At 38.9% G+C, this 19,467-nt stretch overlaps 1 protein-coding gene across 1 annotated transcript; it reads left to right on the forward strand.

Moving 5' to 3' along the window:
• Positions 1–3,034: 3,034 nt before the first annotated feature.
• On the forward strand, positions 3,035–13,676 carry KLHL31 (kelch like family member 31). The gene is made up of 3 exons (XM_062572924.1): positions 3,035–3,282; positions 5,625–6,828; positions 9,516–13,676. The coding sequence occupies exons 2-3, from the start codon at positions 5,657–5,659 to the stop codon at positions 10,246–10,248; spliced, it is 1,905 nt and encodes a 634-aa protein (XP_062428908.1). The 5' UTR covers positions 3,035–3,282; positions 5,625–5,656; the 3' UTR covers positions 10,249–13,676.
• The last annotated feature ends 5,791 nt before the right edge of the window (positions 13,677–19,467 follow it).

Raw genomic sequence — 19,467 nt, forward strand, 5'->3', positions numbered from 1 at the left:
TGTGTACCTTGACTTCAGCAAGGCTTTTGACGTTGTCTCCTATAACATCCTCCTAGAGAAGCTCAGGAAGTGTGGGTTAGAGGAGTGGGCAGTGAGGTGGATTGAGAAGTGGCTGAAAGACAGAGCTCAGAGGGTCATCATCAGTGGCGTGGAGTCCAGCTGGAGGCCTGTGGCTAGTGGTGTCCCCCAGGGCTCATTACTGGGTCACATCCTGTTCAACTTCTTCCTCAATGACCTGGATGAGGGGACAGAGTGCCTCCTCAGCAAGTTTGCTGAGGACACCAAGCCGGGAGGAGTGGCTGGTACACCAGAGGGCTGTGCTGCCGTTCAGAAAGACCTGGACAGGCTGGAGAGCTGGGCAGAGAGGAACCTCGTGACGTTCAACAAGAGCAAGTGCAGAGTCCTGCACCTAGGGAAAAATAACCCTAGGCACCAGGACAAGCTGGGGGCTGACCTGCTGGGGAGCAGCTCTGCAGAGAAGGCCCTGGGAATTTTGCTGGATGACAAGTTGACCATGAGCCAGCAATGTGCCCTTGTGGCCAGGAAGGCAAATGGTCTCCTGGGCTGCATTAGGAAGAGGTGTTGCCAACAGGTGGAGGGAGGTGATCCTGCCCCTCTCCTCAGCCCTGGGGAGGCCTCATCTCGAGTCCTGTGTCCAGTTCTGGGCTCCCCACTACAACAGAGACATGGAGCTACTGGAAAGAGTCCAGCACAGGGCTACGAGGATGATCAGAGGGCTGGAGCATCTGCCCTATGAGGAACATCTGCGAGAGCTGGGCCTCTTCAGCCTGGGGAAGAGAAGCCTGAGGGAGGATCTTCTCAATGTGTATACGTACCTGAAGGGAGGGTGTCAAGGGGACGGGGACAAACTCTTTTCAGTTGTCCCATGTGGCAGGACAAGAGGCAGTGGGCAAAAGTTGAAGCACAGGAAGTTCCTCCTGAATGTGAGGGGGAATTTCTTCACTGTGAGAGTGACGGAGCCCTGGCACAGGTTGCCCAGAGAGGTTGTGGAGTCTCCTTCTCTGGAGATCTTCAAGGCCCACCTGGATGCAACCCTGTCTAACATGCTGTAGGTGACCCTGCTGAGCAGGGAGGTTGGACTAGATGATGTCCAGAGGTCCCTTCCAACCTTACTGATTCTATGATTTTGTGATTTTATATAAGGGGCCTGAAGATTGTGTCAGCATTAACATACAGTTTTGTAGAGGCAGGACCCAAAAGTTGGGTGTCTGTACGCTGCGCAGCTGAAAGTATGTTCAGTGTTTTCTGGTAATCAGATATGAGTTTTATATCTTCAGTGGTGGTATTTCGTCATTGTATTTTTTGTGTTTTTTCAACAGTGAACAATATAGGGATACTGGAAAGACATTTTTAGATATTGAATAAAATTTAAATTTATTTACAATATGCTAAAATATTTTTAAGTTATGGTATTAAAATTAGGGTAATCTTTATGGTCTACAGATTATGATAGTGTCTTAATTCTATGTCATGAATATCCCTTTTATAAAAAAAACCTAACTGGAAAAACAAGACAAAAAAGATACTGCATTCTTTCTCTGAAAAAATGTTGAATTTTCCAGACATCATAACAATCATAAAGATTGATAAACGTTTGAATATGAGTTCTTAGAAAAGGGAACATCGTGTGCTAAGAGTCACTGGTATGTATGTACTTTGGGAGTCTTGTGTAAGAAAATGGTCTGTTCTATCTATAAAAACTAATTTTTTCAATTTCTTAAAACTCATGAAGCATAGTGGGGAATATATTCTTTGTGTAAAAACTTGGTCAGATTGCAGAAATCGTTACAACTGATCCTGTTAAGACAGAGCTTCAAAAAAAGTAAATAATAATTGTCCATATAAGGAGTTCTATTTATAGGTTGAACTGGAAGATAAAGATATATTGAGATGTATTGAGATGATGATAAATATCATTCCATCTCTTACATTCATGTTTAGGATAACTGAATAGTATATTTTAGGCAGTAGAAATCTACATGCAAGAGAAGACATATAGCATACAAAGGAGAAGTCCCTAAAGCATCTCTTGAGATAAGGCTTTACCCTTTATATTTTGCAGCTTGAACCTTCATTTTCTTCAAGAAAGCTGGTCATATTATTATTATTAGGAGTGCTTGGCAGCATATCCCTCTCTTTTACTCTTATTTTGTGTTTGACAGCATCCCAGTACCCATTCTGTTTTTTCATTTTTGTGTAACTACAGGAGCACAGCAGAGCCCTTTTGTTCCATATGACAAGTATTATTTTGCAGTAGTTGTTGCAATAACCTCTCTGAGCCTGGAGGTAATACAATAAATCTACCAATTTAAGCTTTGCACTAGGTACAACCAAGAGAAAATTTTCCCTTTCTCTGGCTTCCACTTTCTTCAGTATTCTTCCCTTCCCCCACACACATGCTCACACTGCTTCTACCTCTCCAGTGGTATGAAATGGGTCTGGAGTGTGGGCATTTGGGTTCAAATTCTTCCTGAGTTGACTGGGCAGAGGTGAAAGTGAAATATTTCAGTGTATTTTATAACCCAAAAGTTAGGATACTTTCAGAGGAGAAAAGATGTGAGCCAGTAGCTTTCAAAGGCGAAGTCTCTAACGCAGCAATGACCTAACGGCAAGAAATAGAACATGACCGGGAAGCCCGGGCAGGCAGGGAGGCAGGCAACCTCCTCCACTCCGCCACAGCCAGGCACCGAAAGCCTGAGAAAAGTGGAAGTAAAGCTCCAGCTTTCCCTTGGCATTTCCAAAGTCTCCCCACAGAGCATATGGGCTTTGGCCCAGCCTCACCACCTCCTGGCATCGCTTAGCCCAGCCAAGGCATCTGACTCTGAGGTGGGGAATTCAGTGGTCAACCCTCCAGTTACGTGGGACGAATTCAGTCCGTGTGGATCTGCTATCTTCACCTTCCCCTCCTTTTCTTCCTTGTACCTATATATTTTAAGGAGCCAGGTTTGTTCCCCTGGTTTCTAAAGGCCAGACAAGCCAGGGAAACTTAATTCCTTTGGCAGGGTAGTGGCTGGGAGAGAGGCACGGAGAGGAGGGGTCATTTTAAAGAGCGCCCAAGCGCAGACTCCGGTCTCTTTTGCTCACTCTGACAGCAAAGGATCACGCTGGAAACCGCAAGCTGGGATTTACCAAGTGGCCTCTCATCTTTCTCCCTTAGTTTTACTACTTTTCCTCTCCTTTTGTCTTCTCATTTTTCCTAGGAAGAGACATTTGCATTGACAACTTCTTGGACAGCTCTGGGACAACATTTTTCTGAGGAGGGTAAGGAATTTTAAATCCTGATTTTGATAGTGCTTAGGAGACAAAATTGTAAAGTGGGGAAGGCTGTCTGTGTGAATGCATTGTTTTGGACCCTGGAGTATCCTTTGGCATGAGTTGTTCTTAAGCTGAAATAAATTAGGTAAAGGCAAAAGGCTATAGAAAACCAAATCATTCAGGGTTTTCAAAGTTCAGTAACTTTGATTTATTACAGAGTCGTCTGATTTGTTTCACTGGTTTTGCATTTCCTTTCAGTAAACTAGCTAGGGAAATTTCTGTTGATGAAAAGTATCTTTCAGGAAAAATTTTAGGGTGGACATTTCTTAACAAACAGCTTAAAATTTTGTGTTTAAATGAGCTTTAGATTGACTTAGTGCAGTCAGTTTCATACAGGTGTATTAAGTGGCACATGTATGAAAATTTGTAAAATTATAGGTTTCTAAAATCCTTAGGCTCAAAAATATGATTGCCAAAAGAGTATTTCCTAGCTAGCTGTAAATCTGTGGCTATAAATATAAAAAGCTATAAATACGTGGCTAACAGAAAAACACATCCAAAAGTTTTGTTTTGTTTTTATTCTCAGTAAAAAAATGCACGTTACACTTGCAACAGCATGGTTTTATTGCAAAAAAAATGTGCAGACCAATAAAGTATACGCAGAAGAGCAGATACACCTTCGACTGAACCTATCTTAAAATGGCAAGCTGCTGGGCCGTTGCTATTCCTGGAGGTGACTCTGATAGATCTCAACAGATGCAGCTTCTGGAATGCGGCCGCCGCGGGGGGAGGCAGGCAGCAGCTGACCGCCACGCCGGCCCAGCCACGTTCGGGATCGCGGCTTGCGCCAGCATGCAGTGACACTGACACTTGCAGCACACATGGCCTTCCCCCCTACAGCTCTTCTTGTAGTCATCACCCCTCAGGGAAAAAAAAAACTCCTGGTACTCACAGGCAACAACCATTCCTTTCTATAATTATAACATTGTTTTGTTACATGCTATACATTTAAAGAAATAATGATGTGGTAAAGTTGTAGATTGAAATATTAATGGAAATTTATTTCTCATTTTGAACTACTAAATAATCCAGTTTCTGTTTTGTCATTAAAGAGTATTTTCACATGTTTTGTCTTTTAGGAACACAAAGATTACCAAAAAATTAGCTGCTATAATTGTTCTAAAATGAAGGATATATTGAAGAATATTCTGTTATCAGCAATTCTGCTTTTAACTGTAGTTTCCAGGATCAATGCTTTCCTTCTGGTATAGATGTATATGTGTATATACACACACACATACACACACACACACACACACACACACATATATATATTTAAACAGCTCCTTTGAGGATTACTTAAGGGCCAACTCACAGTGCATTTGCCAAAAGCTTGGCTCTTCATTTCAGCAATGGCTGGAATTTGCCTAGAGCTGATATGTATAATTCAAACATCTATTCTAAAAAATTGCATGGAAATAATTATTTTCTTCACACATAAAGAATGTGTAAACACATTCTGCTAGAGTTTGCACAAAATCTTTTTCAAGGAAAAGCTAGACATCCCCTCTTCCTCCTAAATCTCCTCAAAATCCTGAAAATAAGATTATAATAGTTTCAAATTATTGATATGGAAAAGCAAGCAAAGTTTGCTATGAATAAAAACTATTTGTGAATCTGATATGAGATATAGAATATTATAAATCTAACAAATCTAAAATTACAAACCTGGAAGCAATTGGGATCAGATCCTAACCCTAAAATCGACATAGCATCATACAGAATTTCACTTTCTCCTTTTATACTGCTAATTTTGAAATTACTTTCTCCCACTATTAATATTTCTTGGTCAAATTTTTAATTAACTTACCTGTAAATCCGTACTAGCCCTGGAGTAAGGATGAACAGGTTAGGGGCTTCTATCTTTTTGATACTTCAGACTAATGAATTCAGATCTAGATCATGAATGGCTTTAAAATATTTTTACAAAATTTTGCACTCTGGCAAACTCATTTAATGTGTAGAAAGGGAAGTTAACTTTCCAAATGTCATGAGAATAGGGGAGCATGACTAATAAACTTAAAAAAAAAAAAAAAAAAAAAAAAAAAAAAGAATTGCTTTAGGTGTATTCTTTGTAACTTGGATATCTATTGTAATTAATAAACAGCAATACTCCAATCTAAGCCAATATACCTGTTCTTAGGAAGATATAGTGTATAGATATAGATAGATAGATAAATATGTATATATGTATTTATTTATATTTATGTTTAGATTTGTTACATAATCAGTCAGATATTACATTTTGTTACTGCAATGTAGTTCTAAACCTTTTATTGTATTTTTAGCAAGCTCCTGGCTGTAATAGTTCATTGCAATCATGGCACCTAAGAAGAAGAATGTGAAAAAGAACAAAGCAGATATCAATGAGATGACAATCATTGTGGAAGATGGCCCCCTAAGTAAACTAAATGGCTTGAATGGACTCTTAGAGGGAGGAAATGGTTTCAGCTGCATCTCATCTGAAGTTTCCGACTCATCATATAGCCCAAATCTCTTGGAAGGTCTAAGCAGAATGAGACAAGAAAATTTTCTTTGTGACTTGACTATCAGTACCAAAACCAAATCCTTCAATGTTCACAAGGTAGTGATGGCTTCAAGCAGTAACTACTTTCACAATATCTTAAAAAAAGATCCAACCACACAAAGAGTAGACCTCAATGATGTATCCCCATTGGGTCTAGCTACTGTTATCACCTATGCTTATACTGGAAAGCTTACTCTCTCACTTTATACAATAGGTAGTATTATTTCCACAGCGATCTATCTTCAGATTCACACTCTTGTAAAGATGTGCTGTGATTTTCTAATACAAGAAATCAGTGTTGAGAATTGTATGTACATTGCCAATATTGCAGAAACATATGGACTAAAGACAACCAAAGAAGCAGCACACAAATTTATTAGAGACAACTTCATTGAATTTTCAGAAACAGATCAGTTCTTAAAACTTACTTTTGATCAAATTAATGAACTTCTTGCAGATGATGACTTGCAGTTGCCTTCTGAAATTGTTGCATTCCAGATTGCAATAAAATGGCTAGAATTTGACCAAAAGAGAGTAAAGTTTGCTGCAGATCTTTTAGGTAACATCCGTTTTGGTACCATCTCAGCTCAAGACCTCGTCAATTATGTTCAAACTGTACCAAGAATGATGCAAGATGCAGACTGCCATAAGCTTCTAGTGGATGCCATGAATTATCATTTGCTTCCCTATCATCAGAATACACTGCAGTCCAGAAGAACAAGGATTCGGGGAGGTTTCAGAGTGTTAGTTACTGTTGGGGGACGCCCTGCACTAACAGAAAAGTCTCTTAGCAGAGACATCTTATACAGAGATCCTGAAAATGGATGGAAGAAGCTTAGTGAAATGCCTGCTAAAAGTTTTAATCAATGTGTGACAGTGATGGATGGATTTCTGTATGTGGCCGGTGGGGAAGACCAGAATGATGCCAGGAATCAAGCCAAGCATGCAGTCAGCAATTTCTGCAGGTAACTGATTATTTTTAAGGGATGGAGAGATTGATTCCCCACAGTGCAGGGAGAAAGACCAAGCTGGACTGTGAAGTGCAGCATGAACAGTCCAGACGTATAGAAAGAGGACAGGGTAGGGGGAGGTATGGATGCTATTCATAGAATCATAGAAGCAGTAAGGCTGGAAGGGACCTCTGGACATCATCTAGTCCAACCTCCCTGATCAAGCAGGGTCACCTACAGCATGTTAGACAGGGTTGCATCCAGGCAGGCCTTGAAGATCTCCAGAAAAGGAGACTCCACAACCTCTCTGGGCAACCTGTGCCAGTGCTCCGTCACTTTCACAGTGAAGAAATTCCCCCTCACATTCAGGAGGAACTTCCTGTGCTTCAATTTTTGCCCATTGCTTCTTGTCCTGCCACATGGGACAACTGAAAAGAGTTTGTCCCCGTCCCCTTGACACCCTCCCTTCAGGTACTTATACACATTGAAAAGATCTCCCCTCAGGCTTCTCTTCCCCAGGCTGAAGAGGCCCAGCTCTTGCAGCCGTTCCTCATAGGGCAGGTGTTGCAGCCCTCTGATCATCCTCGTAGCCCTGTGCTGGACTCTTTCCAGTAGCTCCATGTCTCTGTTGTAGTGGGGAGCCCAGAACTGGACACAGGACTCGAGATGAGGCCTCCCCAGGGCTGAGGAGAGGGGCAGGATCACCTCCCTCCACCTGCTGGCGAGACTCTTCCTAATGCACCCCAGGAGACCATTGACTTTCTTGTCCACAAGGGCACATTGCTGGCTCATGGTCAACTTGTCATCCAGCAAAACTCCCAGGTCCTTCTCTGCAGAGCTGCTCTCCAGCAGGTCAGCCCCCAGCTTGTCCTGGTGCCTAGGGTTATTTTTCCCTAGGTGCAGGACTCTGCACTTGCCCTTGTTGAACGTCACGAGGTTCCTCTCAGCCCAACTCTCCAGCCTGTCCAGGTCTCTCTGAAGACCTGTATTAAAGTTTGAGTGAACAGCAATACACAACTAAAGTCATGCAAAAACTCCCCTGTGGTTACAAGTGCACAATGAGAAGTGAGGATGATTGAGAAAACCTACTCAAAATAGAAGAAATAAATAATACCTATTCAAATATTTAAATTCTGAGTGGATCTAAAGTAGCATTAAAATGCGCAAGATCAAGCAAGATTAGACTTCTTAATTTCAAGAGCTGCTGATGCATCACAGAAAATTCTGAAAAATAGCCTTCAGGTGTTACAGTCTTGCCTTTCTTCTGCACCATCCACCATACTTTCACCAGTTTTCATTCTGCATTTCATTTCCTGTAGTTTTTTATTTCTCAAGAGTAGGAAAAAATGTCATAGTTTCTTGAAGACTGTATTTTTTATTTCTGCAATGACTCCAAATAATCTCTACTTTCTCTAATATTGCAGTTCCCATCCAAGAAGTGCATTGGTGATAGCAAGGTTAGAAAAGGGTCAGTCAAGGTACTACTGTACGTTAGGCTATGAGGAACTCCTACTAGTTTTTAAATAGTTTTGCCTAAAAGCTGGTGGCACACAATAGCTTGAAGAAAAGGCTAGAGGTGAGAAAATTCAGCTTTTTATCTATTAACAGAAAATGGAAAGGCAATGCCAATGTACAGCTACCAGTGTTTCCTCTTCTGATCCCCAAAGAAACATTCAGATAATCTCTCCTGAAGAGATCAATGAGCTTATTAAGTTAAGAAACAAGGAATGTTCTCTAGATAGTTTTTATTGTGTAATCTAATTTGTCAGAAGAACACGTCATGCAAATGAGATTGTTGCTCTCCAAACCTTCTGCCTTAAGACTATGCCTCACCTTCTCATAAAGCTTCTCATAAAGCTCATAAGGTGTTCAGTCCACACCTTGGTTGTGTGGCCGAAGAGGGGATATTTATGGTCAGGCGAGTTTTTGACTGTATAGGTTCTACTCTGTTCTGCCATTAATCTTGGCAAGTCAACTTTCAGAGCTGACAGATGTAGTACATGTAAGATAACATGGTCTTTTTATCATATGATTCTCTAATCCCTTCACCATGCAATAGAATAAGTTTATGGGCCTAATTATGTACCTCACTCACAATCTTATCCTAAGGAATCATAATTCTCTATTTGCTACCTTAAAATTGCTTGTTTGAGTATGTTATTTCAGACAGGTATGATATTAGGAAATAAAGATGTTGTTTCCACACTAATTTGATATGAATGATGTGGAAGGAAAAACACCTAACATTTACAAAGTATGCAAGTATAAATCACCACCTCACACTTTTTAAAATTCTTTGAGTAAATTTTGACATCTTTGCTTTTGTAGTCATAAATAGTAAAAAAGTTTAAAATTTTCCACTGAATGTTAAAAGAATCACTTCCCAATATTATAATCAGGTTCCTACACAAAAACAAATTACAGGATTAAGTCGAATTTGCTTTTTTGAAATAATATTGGTTTGGAATGATATAAAAACATTTTTTAAAAATAAAAACCTAGATTTATTTTAAAATTTATTTTTAATTTAAACAGGAATACCAGTTTCATTCCACTCACTTCTAAAGGGCTAAATAAATAACTAAAATAAAATAGTGATTTAGAAACTCCACACCTGCGGCAACAGAGGGACAGATACAGGACTGTAGAATTTGCTGTAGCTATATTTGAGACAGTTACCCTCTTTGTTTTGATGCTTTCAGATATGATCCTCGTTTCAACACATGGATTCACCTGGCAAATATGAATCAGAAGCGTACCCACTTTAGCCTGAATGTATTCAATGGCCTTCTTTTTGCAGTGGGTGGTCGCAACTCCGAGGGCTGTCTCTCCTCTGTTGAATGCTATGTGCCTGCAACTAATCAGTGGCAAATGAAGGCACCTCTGGAAGTGCCCAGGTGCTGCCATGCTAGTGCAGTGGTAGATGGTAGGATCCTGGTCACTGGAGGTTACATAAATAATGCTTATTCTCGTTCAGTGTGTATGTATGACCCCTCTAATGATAACTGGCAGGATAAATCTGGCCTTAGCACTCCAAGGGGATGGCACTGTGCTGTATCCCTTTTGGAGAGGGTCTATGTCATGGGTGGCTCACAGCTGGGAGGGCGAGGGGAAAGGGTGGATGTTCTCCCCGTGGAGTGCTACAGTCCTTACACAGGGCAATGGAGTTATGTTGCTCCCCTCCAAACTGGAGTTAGTACGGCAGGGGCCTCAACACTTAATGGGAAAATTTACTTAGTGGGGGGCTGGAATGAAATAGAGAAAAAATATAAGAAGTGCATTCAGTGCTATAACCCAGATCTCAATGAATGGGCAGAGGAAGATGAGTTGCCTGAAGCCACCGTGGGAGTATCTTGTTGTACAATATCCATGCCCAACAACAAAACAAGGGAGTCCAGGGCTAGCTCAGTCTCTTCTGTGCCAGTCAGTATTTAAGTACTGGTCTAACCAGAAATAAATAAAGATGTTTACCTGCACAGCAGGATATTTAACCCTTTAAGTAGCATTTTTTGTGCTTATATGGAAAAAAATTGGCATTGCAACAATTTTAACAATGTAAGTTGGCCAGTTTTCATGATCTTTAATACAGGTAGTGTGAAACAGCACATTAGAAATACGATTAATTTTATTAGCAGGAACAGAGAGTTATGCCTTAACTGTAATAGGTGCTTCATTCTGTTCTTGCTTTTACCATCTACTCACTATTTGTGGCAAATCATTTAATTTCTTTGTGCCTTTGTTTCCTTACCTGTAAAACAGAGATTAAACTTGCTTCAGAGGATTGTTGTGAGGCTTTTTTAATACGGAGTTTTAAATGCTTTCAGAACTCAAAATGAAAATCAAGTATTACTAGTAATAAAACTCAACATACTTTAGAAAATGTGCCATGTCATCATAAAATTGGTCGGTTTTGTTCTTTTTTAGGCATTTTATATTTTGAGAAAGGCATTTAAAGAAAAGCTTTTGCATATAGCATGTACATATGTTCCCTCTGGGGTAGTGATATTCACAGAAAATTTTTCAAAACTTGTTCTCCTTAAGAAGTTAGAAATAGGCACCTGTTGTCTGCAATGAAACCCTTTAATTCTCATACCTAATGCTATGACATGGCTTTCAGGAGCTAAATCCACAAAATACGTTAGCTCCGCTAATCATTATGGACCAGCCCCAAGGACCTGCCTTCAATGCCAAGTTGCTTTCCAAACCTCATGTATGCACAAAGGAGCAGACCATCCTCCTCCACAATCCATGGAGACTCTCCTGTCACTCCAGAGAGGAGGCAAGAAGGCCATTCAGGTTACCTCCTCCTGTTTCTACACTTCCCATCTATGTAGAGATGTACCTCCAGGTTACATTCACTCTTCTGAGAAGGCCCTCACCACCACAAGGAGCCAGGAGTTGCCACAGCAGTGGCATCTCATCTGGAAGCTGAGTGCATGCCACGAGGCAGCGAGGGCTAAGGGCAGAGAAGATGCGTAGGACAACTTTCCTACTCTGTTTATTCTGGCAAATTTCCGGTGGAGTCAGGAACAAAAGCTGAATAAAGACTGTGGGATTTGGCTTTAAGAATAGAGTATATGGGTAGAAAACAGTAAATCATGGGAAAACTGGGTGAAATTGAAGTCACTTTCCTTAGAAGTAACAAAGAGATATTTTAACACCTTTTGTACACAACATGACCCAAAGTAACCTTTTCCTGGACAAACTGCTGTGTACCTACTTTTGAAGACTTCATTGCAGCCTTATTATCTGAGAAGTGCTTATTCACTTTTTTCCAAAGACTAGACTAATACTGTGCCTGTTGTGGTCTGTGAAGTTTTACCACTGATTAGACTTGAGCCTTGCTCATCTCAGCTTATATTCTAAGATTTTTTTTTTTTTAATTTCAGCTTCTAGTGGGGGAATTAATCATGAAAACTAAACCTGTTCCCTTAGCCAAAGGCATGTGCATCCCATCATGTCCCCTGAGAACCAAACAATTGCCATTAGTAAAGAATTTCTACACCCTTCTGTCTGAGAAGGAAAGAAACAATAAAAGGAACTAAAATTACTTAATATAACCCAAATTGTAGAAATTCAGTCTTCTTAACCAGTTCATAGGGCCTTCACATGCAGTTTCCTCACATTATAATTGACACCTTCAAGCTACAGTACCAGCTAGAAAGTATACGCATAGCAGTGATAACAAGACAGCCAAATTTTTATCTCATTTGCAAAAGGGGAAAGTTATAAAATTGTCCCTAAATGCAGACATTGTTGAGGCAAACATTTACAGAACTCCCATAATCTGATTGCTCTTTGTTACAGTCACATACTGAGCATCAGCAAGGAGTGTCACACAGTATTAGAGCCAAAGTAATTCATTCTATCATCTGGGATTAAACAGTATGGTACTCAGTCCTGTTTTCCAGTTCAAATTTAGTCAGAGTTCATGTCTGCCTCCTGACTACACAATTTTAAATCCTGAGTTCTACTTTTGAGTGCTGCATGTTATTAAAATATAACACACTGCAATGACTTTCAGTCAAAGTAGTGCTGTCATATAGGTTTGACAATGTAATGTGTATATAGTTACCCTTTCTTCTGTTTAATTCAAATGAATAATAATTCAAATTTGTAGTCACAGAACAAAGTATAAAATTGTATAACAGAGTAAGATTGATCTGTTTTATATACAAAAATGCTGTTCTTGTCTGTTTCAGTGAGGAAAAGCATTCTCTTTGCTGAGAGCATAATTTCTCTTTCCCCAAAGTCATGACCAAATATTCCCTATGAAAGGATTTAAGAAGATCTTTGAAAAATACATCTGTTCCAATAATTTTTGTAAAATTATAATACCAATAGATGTAGTTGCTTATCCACTCAGGCCAGTGAAGTCACATATACACATATCCAATTATATTTGAATATGAACAGCAGATAGTTATTTAGTGTTTTTATAGCACCCATTAAATGAGTGTCTAGGAAGTGAATAAACAATCATTTTGGCCTCAGATAAATGTGGGGTGAAACTGTGTTATACTCAAGTGCCTCTTTTTCTCCAGATATTCAGTGCTAAAATGATATGTAGTCAGATGTTGCAAGCTTTCCTCTTTTGTGAGCCAACACTTCCTTTAGGCTAACAATGATCTTCTGTCTCCCAATAGCTATTTTTGAATTATGAGCTAAGTGCAATGAAATACTGTCTACTACTTAAAGGGTTAAAATCTTTGGGGGCCAAATCCTATCCATCTTACAAAGAAGTCCTGTTAACTTCACTGGGACAGTTGAATATGATGCGTAGGATTTCACACTCTTGGTCAAATTCTGGCAGAACAGTACATATAGATGCCTGCCAAAACTGCCCATACCCAGAAGCAAGACCACTGTCTCAGCTTCCACTGCCCTTCGCCATGAGAAATCGATAAAAAAGTCCTAGAACAGGAGTCAAGCAACACTGGCCACATATTCCTGCCATCGCACAAATTAGGTATGTACCTCAGGCCAAAATCTTAGGTAGATGAACAAATAGTATTGTTATCATTATAGCACTCCCATGTGGCTTTATATTGTTTTCATTATTTTCTTTAAACATCTGTTTGGGGTTCAACTGCATATTGAGCCAGGATCTGCCCCTTAATATGTGAAAATATCTGCTGAAATTAATATTATTTTGATCATACTAATGTACTGCCCTAGTTGTGACATTTTTTGTGTACAATATTGTTTCATTAGAACTGTGAAAAATGGTTTGTATGTTATGTGTTATGGAACAGTTTTCTATCTTTGTCCAGCACAATTTTTTCAATCCCCAAATATTTAATAGGAACAATTCAGTTGAGCTGGAAAACATTGTATATCCCCAAAATAAATTTTAAAATGCAGTTTGGGAAGTACTGTCTATGATAATATTATCAAGTAGAGCAGAGAGCTTCCAACGACACAAGATGCAACACAGATCTTTAAAGCTATGCTAGCAGTAAAAAAAAATGTATGCAGTTATCTTCAAAGTTCCTTATGTCCATGCATTTTATAGTCCATAACATCTGTGCTTCAAAGGAATTCAAATCTGAAAAATAATCTTTCTTCAGTCTAGGAGGAAAACAGTTTGATAATACTTTGTTTTCTTGTTTCATCATGTTGATATGGGTGCATGAGTGTGTTACAGGGATATGAGAGAGGAACTTACTGTTGGAAAGTTACAATGTAAGGAAGACTGTGCTTAGTTCTTATCTAGATGAGCTCTGGTTGTTTAATTTCTTCTTGGAGTGAACTCATAAGATCATCTGTCATTTAATCAGAGTACAATAGACTTAAGTGCCAAGTTATAACTAGTCAAAGAGGGGAGTAAACTATTTTAGCATCAACTAAAACTATGAAATGTTAAAAAGTGTGCTATACTGAGATTTGTAAATGGCAGTTTATGCAGGGAAAAGTACATGATGAATGACTAAATAAGACCGCCCTTTATATAATCTTCAAACCTTGCTTCATTGATCCTGCAGTTCTATCTTCTTCAAAATCCATGCTGGGTTTAGAGGGAGCTTTGCCCTAGTAACAGCTGGATTTGGGGATTCTAGGCACAGGCATTACCATCACATAAATAATTGTATGAGCATGAATACCTTCTTGAATTCAGTGAGACTTCTTTTATATACAGTTATTCACATATGTTTATATTTGGAGAATCAAAATACAACAACTAAATGTGTAAGAAGATAAGTATCAAAGTCCAGTGAAGGCCAACATGAAGGCATGACACTGATCCTCAATATTCAGCTGCTCGCTTACCATGCAGGCACATGAAATTTCTGGAGACTAGATTTCCCTTTGGGGTTAGGTCTTAGGGGACAGCTTCTCAGTGAAATCCTCTGTAGGCACCTAGGGTTCTTGTGCAATGCTCAGGATAGGTATTGCAAGGGCCTCCAGTTCGGAAGATGGAAGACAGCTGCTTAGCACAGTCATCAGACTAAGCCTTAGTTCCCATTTCTCAAAGACTTTTGAGAAATGTGTGTTGGAGAGAAGCACGTTCTACATACAACTTTCAATAAGCAGCCTTTGCTTTATGTTATGTATCTGAGGCAGCCCAGACTTTCTGATGAAAAGCAAGACTCAGGTTACAACGGACTGAGGATTCAATACAACTACTAAATCAAGTTACAGTCAATTACTCACGCAAAGATATTTGTTTCAAATTCTGAATCTACCTATTTGGAGAATGACCTTGAAGCCGATAGCCCTACTACTGTCTCCTGCCTTTTTTGCAGTGAATCTTTCTATTCTTTTGTCAAAGGTCTACTCTATAAATAATCAAAAATTTAATCCAGTTATTTGCACTCTGACTCCATCCTGGTGGAATCACACTGGGCTATTTATATAAATGATATATTGACCTTTTTTAAAAACTTTTTCCTTCTCCCTATCTGAGTGACTATCCCACAAGGCACCAAAGAAGATATTGGTGCACAGATTAATATAGCACATAAAGCTCCTCTGTGACTCTGTTTCAAAGGATCTCATAGCTGCTGGTCACAGTAAAGAAAAGGACAACATCTGGAATGCCTGTTGGGAGAAAGGAGTGAAAAATTAGTCATTAGTGCTCCTTTGTGGCACTTCTCAGAGCTCTGTTCCCAGAAGTTCCCTAAAGAATAAAGGAGAACACATGGAATTCTACGTAGCTTGTTTGAGTGATACAGATAATATCAGACAATGAGTTTTGCCATGCAAAAGACTAGTATGAGTTCATTGTTGTCTCAATGAAAATTAAAATTTCAATAAAAATGTAGTTCTTTCATAAGTGAGCAATTAGTAAATATGTGAGGAGTTCTTAGTTGAATTCCGTTGTTAAGAATGGGAACACAAACATACATACACTGGATGTTACATTAGTTGATGCCCTGGCTGCTTTTGTCAACATAAAAAGTTAAAAATATAACTTATTTATGTAGAGCATTTTCCCGGTTGGTACATGTTAGGTACATTTTGCTTATATAAATAGGTTTTCTGATTACACACTTTTAGAATGGAACGCAGTAACACAAGGGAACATATTACAACTAAAAAATCTACAAATGCAATGTGAGAATGTTATCTTAAAACATTAAGATTTGTAGTGTGACAGTTAGTACACATGTTAGTATTTCTTTTGTTGTATGCTTTAAATAAAACTGTTAACATATAGCACAAACAAATTATTCTTATTGTAAAGTCAGTTTGAAACTGGGAGACTGTGTTCCCATATGAACTCCTGATTGCAGTTCAAATATCCTTTGTTTTCTGAGACTCATGCTGATTTTTACTTTCATATCAACTAATTGGGAATGTCTGTTACGCTCTAGCTGTCAAGCCACCTTCACAGGAAGGTATGCAGTATAACACTGGAGCCACTTCTATCCTATCCTTCTGACTTTTTCAAAAGGACAATGGCTTTGTTTTTAACAATGAATGTCACCGTTATTTTTAATAATCAACATGCTTAATAGGGAAGGATGATAGATTAAATATCTGACAAGCAATTTTGTTTTCATTTTGATTGTATGGGAAACATTAGTGGAATTAAAAACATCTCAATTTCAAGGAAAAAAAATGTCATTAGAATTCTGAAATCAGATTAAGTTGCTCCACTGATGGGAAATTTTAAGTGCCAAAAATTGTTGCCTGTGTTTGACACCAAGGGCTTGATCCAGATGCTTAAGCAGAGGTGACTGCATGTTCTGTCTGCCAGACAGCCACGGGAAACTGATGACCACGAACCAGGACCCAGGCACATCTAGGGCAGTGACTGGCCTCCTGAGGGCACCTGAAAAGTCTATGTCACCTGGTCTCCAGCTGCCATCCTAAAAGGATGTGGATTCTCTATAGATCCTGTGTCATATCTGCCAATCTTGTGCAAATGTCCCTGGTGCTGCAAGGCATCACAAATGGCACTAGTTGTCTATCTGTGGACAACAAAGTCAAGCCCTTAAGGAGGATTAATTTGCCTAGACATAGGCATCTTGTATTATTTTCTGCACTACAGGGTATCCAGGCTAGTCCCTACTCACCAGTCCAGAGTCCTGTCGATATGCTAATATGTCCGCGAGTCCCGGGGACCCTGGGTACCTGGAGTGTCTCAGATGGCACTGCAATGCATTTTCTGTAAGTATCAATGCCTGGAAATATATGTAGACACCTAGTGTAGTTCTCTTAATCTCACACTGAATCCTACTCAGAAAAGATTTCTGGAACGTAGAGTTTCTACATCCTCTACAGTAACCAGCCCATTTGTTACTGCCATCTGTTACATATCTAGCTCAGTTTTCTTCCTGCTTGAATGAAATATTTAAGCAATGGAAGATGTTGATAAAAGCACTGCAATCTCAATTTGGCAAGGTATTTCGCATATGCATAATATTAAACTTGAATTAGTGCCTTTAGAAGACTGGGATGATGAAGTTCAACTCATCCTTTTCAAGAAAAGTTAAAAACTGCTTTAAAGCTTCACTTTTGTTCAATTCTGTTCCACTTAAGTCATTGAAAGTTTTGCCACTAATTTCTGTGAGAACATGACTGGATCTCTCCATACTTCTTTCTACAAAGAGGAGCTTTCCTTGAGCTAATCAGCTATTAGCAATTCCTATTGGTCAGCCCAGCTAGCAGTATGAAGGCAGCATTTCACTTAGGACTGTGAAATAGTAGGCAAATAGCCTATTTGCTCCTCAAATATCAATGCCATTTGCTTGTGCAACAACAGTGCAAAGCTGGAGTTCCTACTGCAGCATCAAGAGCTGGAAAAAGGATTGCCCAAGTGAATCAATCACTTTCTGTTGTAAAGAAACAGGTCTAGAAGACTGAGGATGCAAGGAATGTGTATTTAAATGTAATTCATTAGAAGAGAAATGGAACACCATGGGCTTATTTGTAGCTGAGCTTTACAAACAGAGAGAAGATAATATAGATTTAGTGGCAAACTGGATACCCCTGTAACTAAAAGTGCAAATAAGCATTGATTTTCTTAGAAAAGAGTTGATCTATTGTCTTTGTGCTTTGGCTGATGGTAAACTTCTTAAAAACTAGACACAACTATTAGAGAGTCTAAGAAAGGCACTTAGCTTAGTTTCAGATACATGTATATTTAAAAACACAAACTCTTGCTGGCAATGGTTTAGACAAACGTGGTTGTAGGCGTATGCAGCTGCATGCCCTGAGGTGAGTTCACTTCACCTAAACTCACATCACCCTCAGGAGCTGCTGCATCTCACCATGGACTGTAGAAGGGACCTAGACGACCAGACTAGACACCTAATACATCAGTGGCTAAAGGCGGGGGAGATGACTCACATCCTGTGTGACTTACAAGTCTCAGAAAATAGATACAACAAGCAAGAAAAGAAAACTGCATCAACTGGTCATTTCAAACAGTATTTTCTTTCATAGCAAAAGAAAGTCATAATCTGCTGTTTTGTAAGGATGTCATACTAAGCACTGATGAAAATATGTAAGTAATGTTTACTAAATCCCCAGATTTATGCTTGCTGTTCTTTTAAAGGAAACCACAGAAAAGGCTAAACTGTGAATCGTAGTGACTTAAGAAGTTCCTAAACATTATCCCTTTGCATATTCATTGCATACAAAACCTAATTGTATAAATATACCCTTTTTTTGGAGAGTGTCAATTGATTAGACACTTATTTGTAAAAAATGTTGTAATTGTTTTGTAAAAAATGCTGGAAGGGAAATATTTTCCTTTTGACTTTTTATGATCCCAGTGTCCTAATTAGACTAAGAATAGTCTATTTATCACCTAGTTTAAATTCTGTAATGATAATAAGTTTGTATCTAAAAACATACAGCATGAAAAATTGTTTGATTTAAATAGAAGAATTTTTTTATTTGAAATTTTGTTTCCTTTTTTATAGTATCATCTGTTGATGTACACATTCGGACTGATGTATTCTTGTTAATTTAAATTTGAAGTTGGGTGAGGAAAAGAAAAGAAACCCCTTGCATTGTTAGTATGGTTTCTACAAGGAAGTGAAAACCTATTGATAGCACTCAAGCCATTATCCAAGAAGGTCTGGTAAATGAAAAAGCATGAAATGGATTATAATTAATACAACTTACAATTAATTACTTATATTAACAAATCTTTTATCAAAATTAACACTAGTGTTCTTCTCCCCACCCATTCCAAGTTCTTGTAGAAAACTATTCAAATGCTAAGTATTATTTCCATTGAAGGAGAAATCTGTTTAAGTGGTGATGTCTGAATCTGCTCCAAGATAGCAGGAGCAAATGTTGTTACCACCTGAAGACTGCTTGAGAATTTATCAGCTGTAAATGAGGTGGAGAAAACAGTTCTTAAGGGAAAAAAAGGTTTCCTGCAGCTTGTATTTCAAACTGTTAGTGGTGTGAACCAGAAAGCAAAAGATTTAGGGAAAGTATGTGCAGAACTTCTGCCTGCAAGCATGAAGTAAAACATTGCCCAGGCATCTTCAGACAGAAGACTTGAATCCTGAATTGTCTCACAGTTACCTTTGCTGTGAATAACGCTGTTGCTCCAAACAGGACCGAACATTCCTTTCCTTGGTGTAAAGAGATTTCTTTGAAAGGATATGTAGACTTCAGAAAGAAACTTCACATGAGGCGCATTATTCACCCATCTTAACCGTCTTACCATTTGCTTCTAAGGAAATG

Source organism: Rhea pennata, chromosome 3 (genome assembly GCF_028389875.1).
Source record: "Rhea pennata isolate bPtePen1 chromosome 3, bPtePen1.pri, whole genome shotgun sequence".
In the NCBI taxonomy this organism is placed as follows: Eukaryota; Metazoa; Chordata; class Aves; order Rheiformes; family Rheidae; genus Rhea; species Rhea pennata.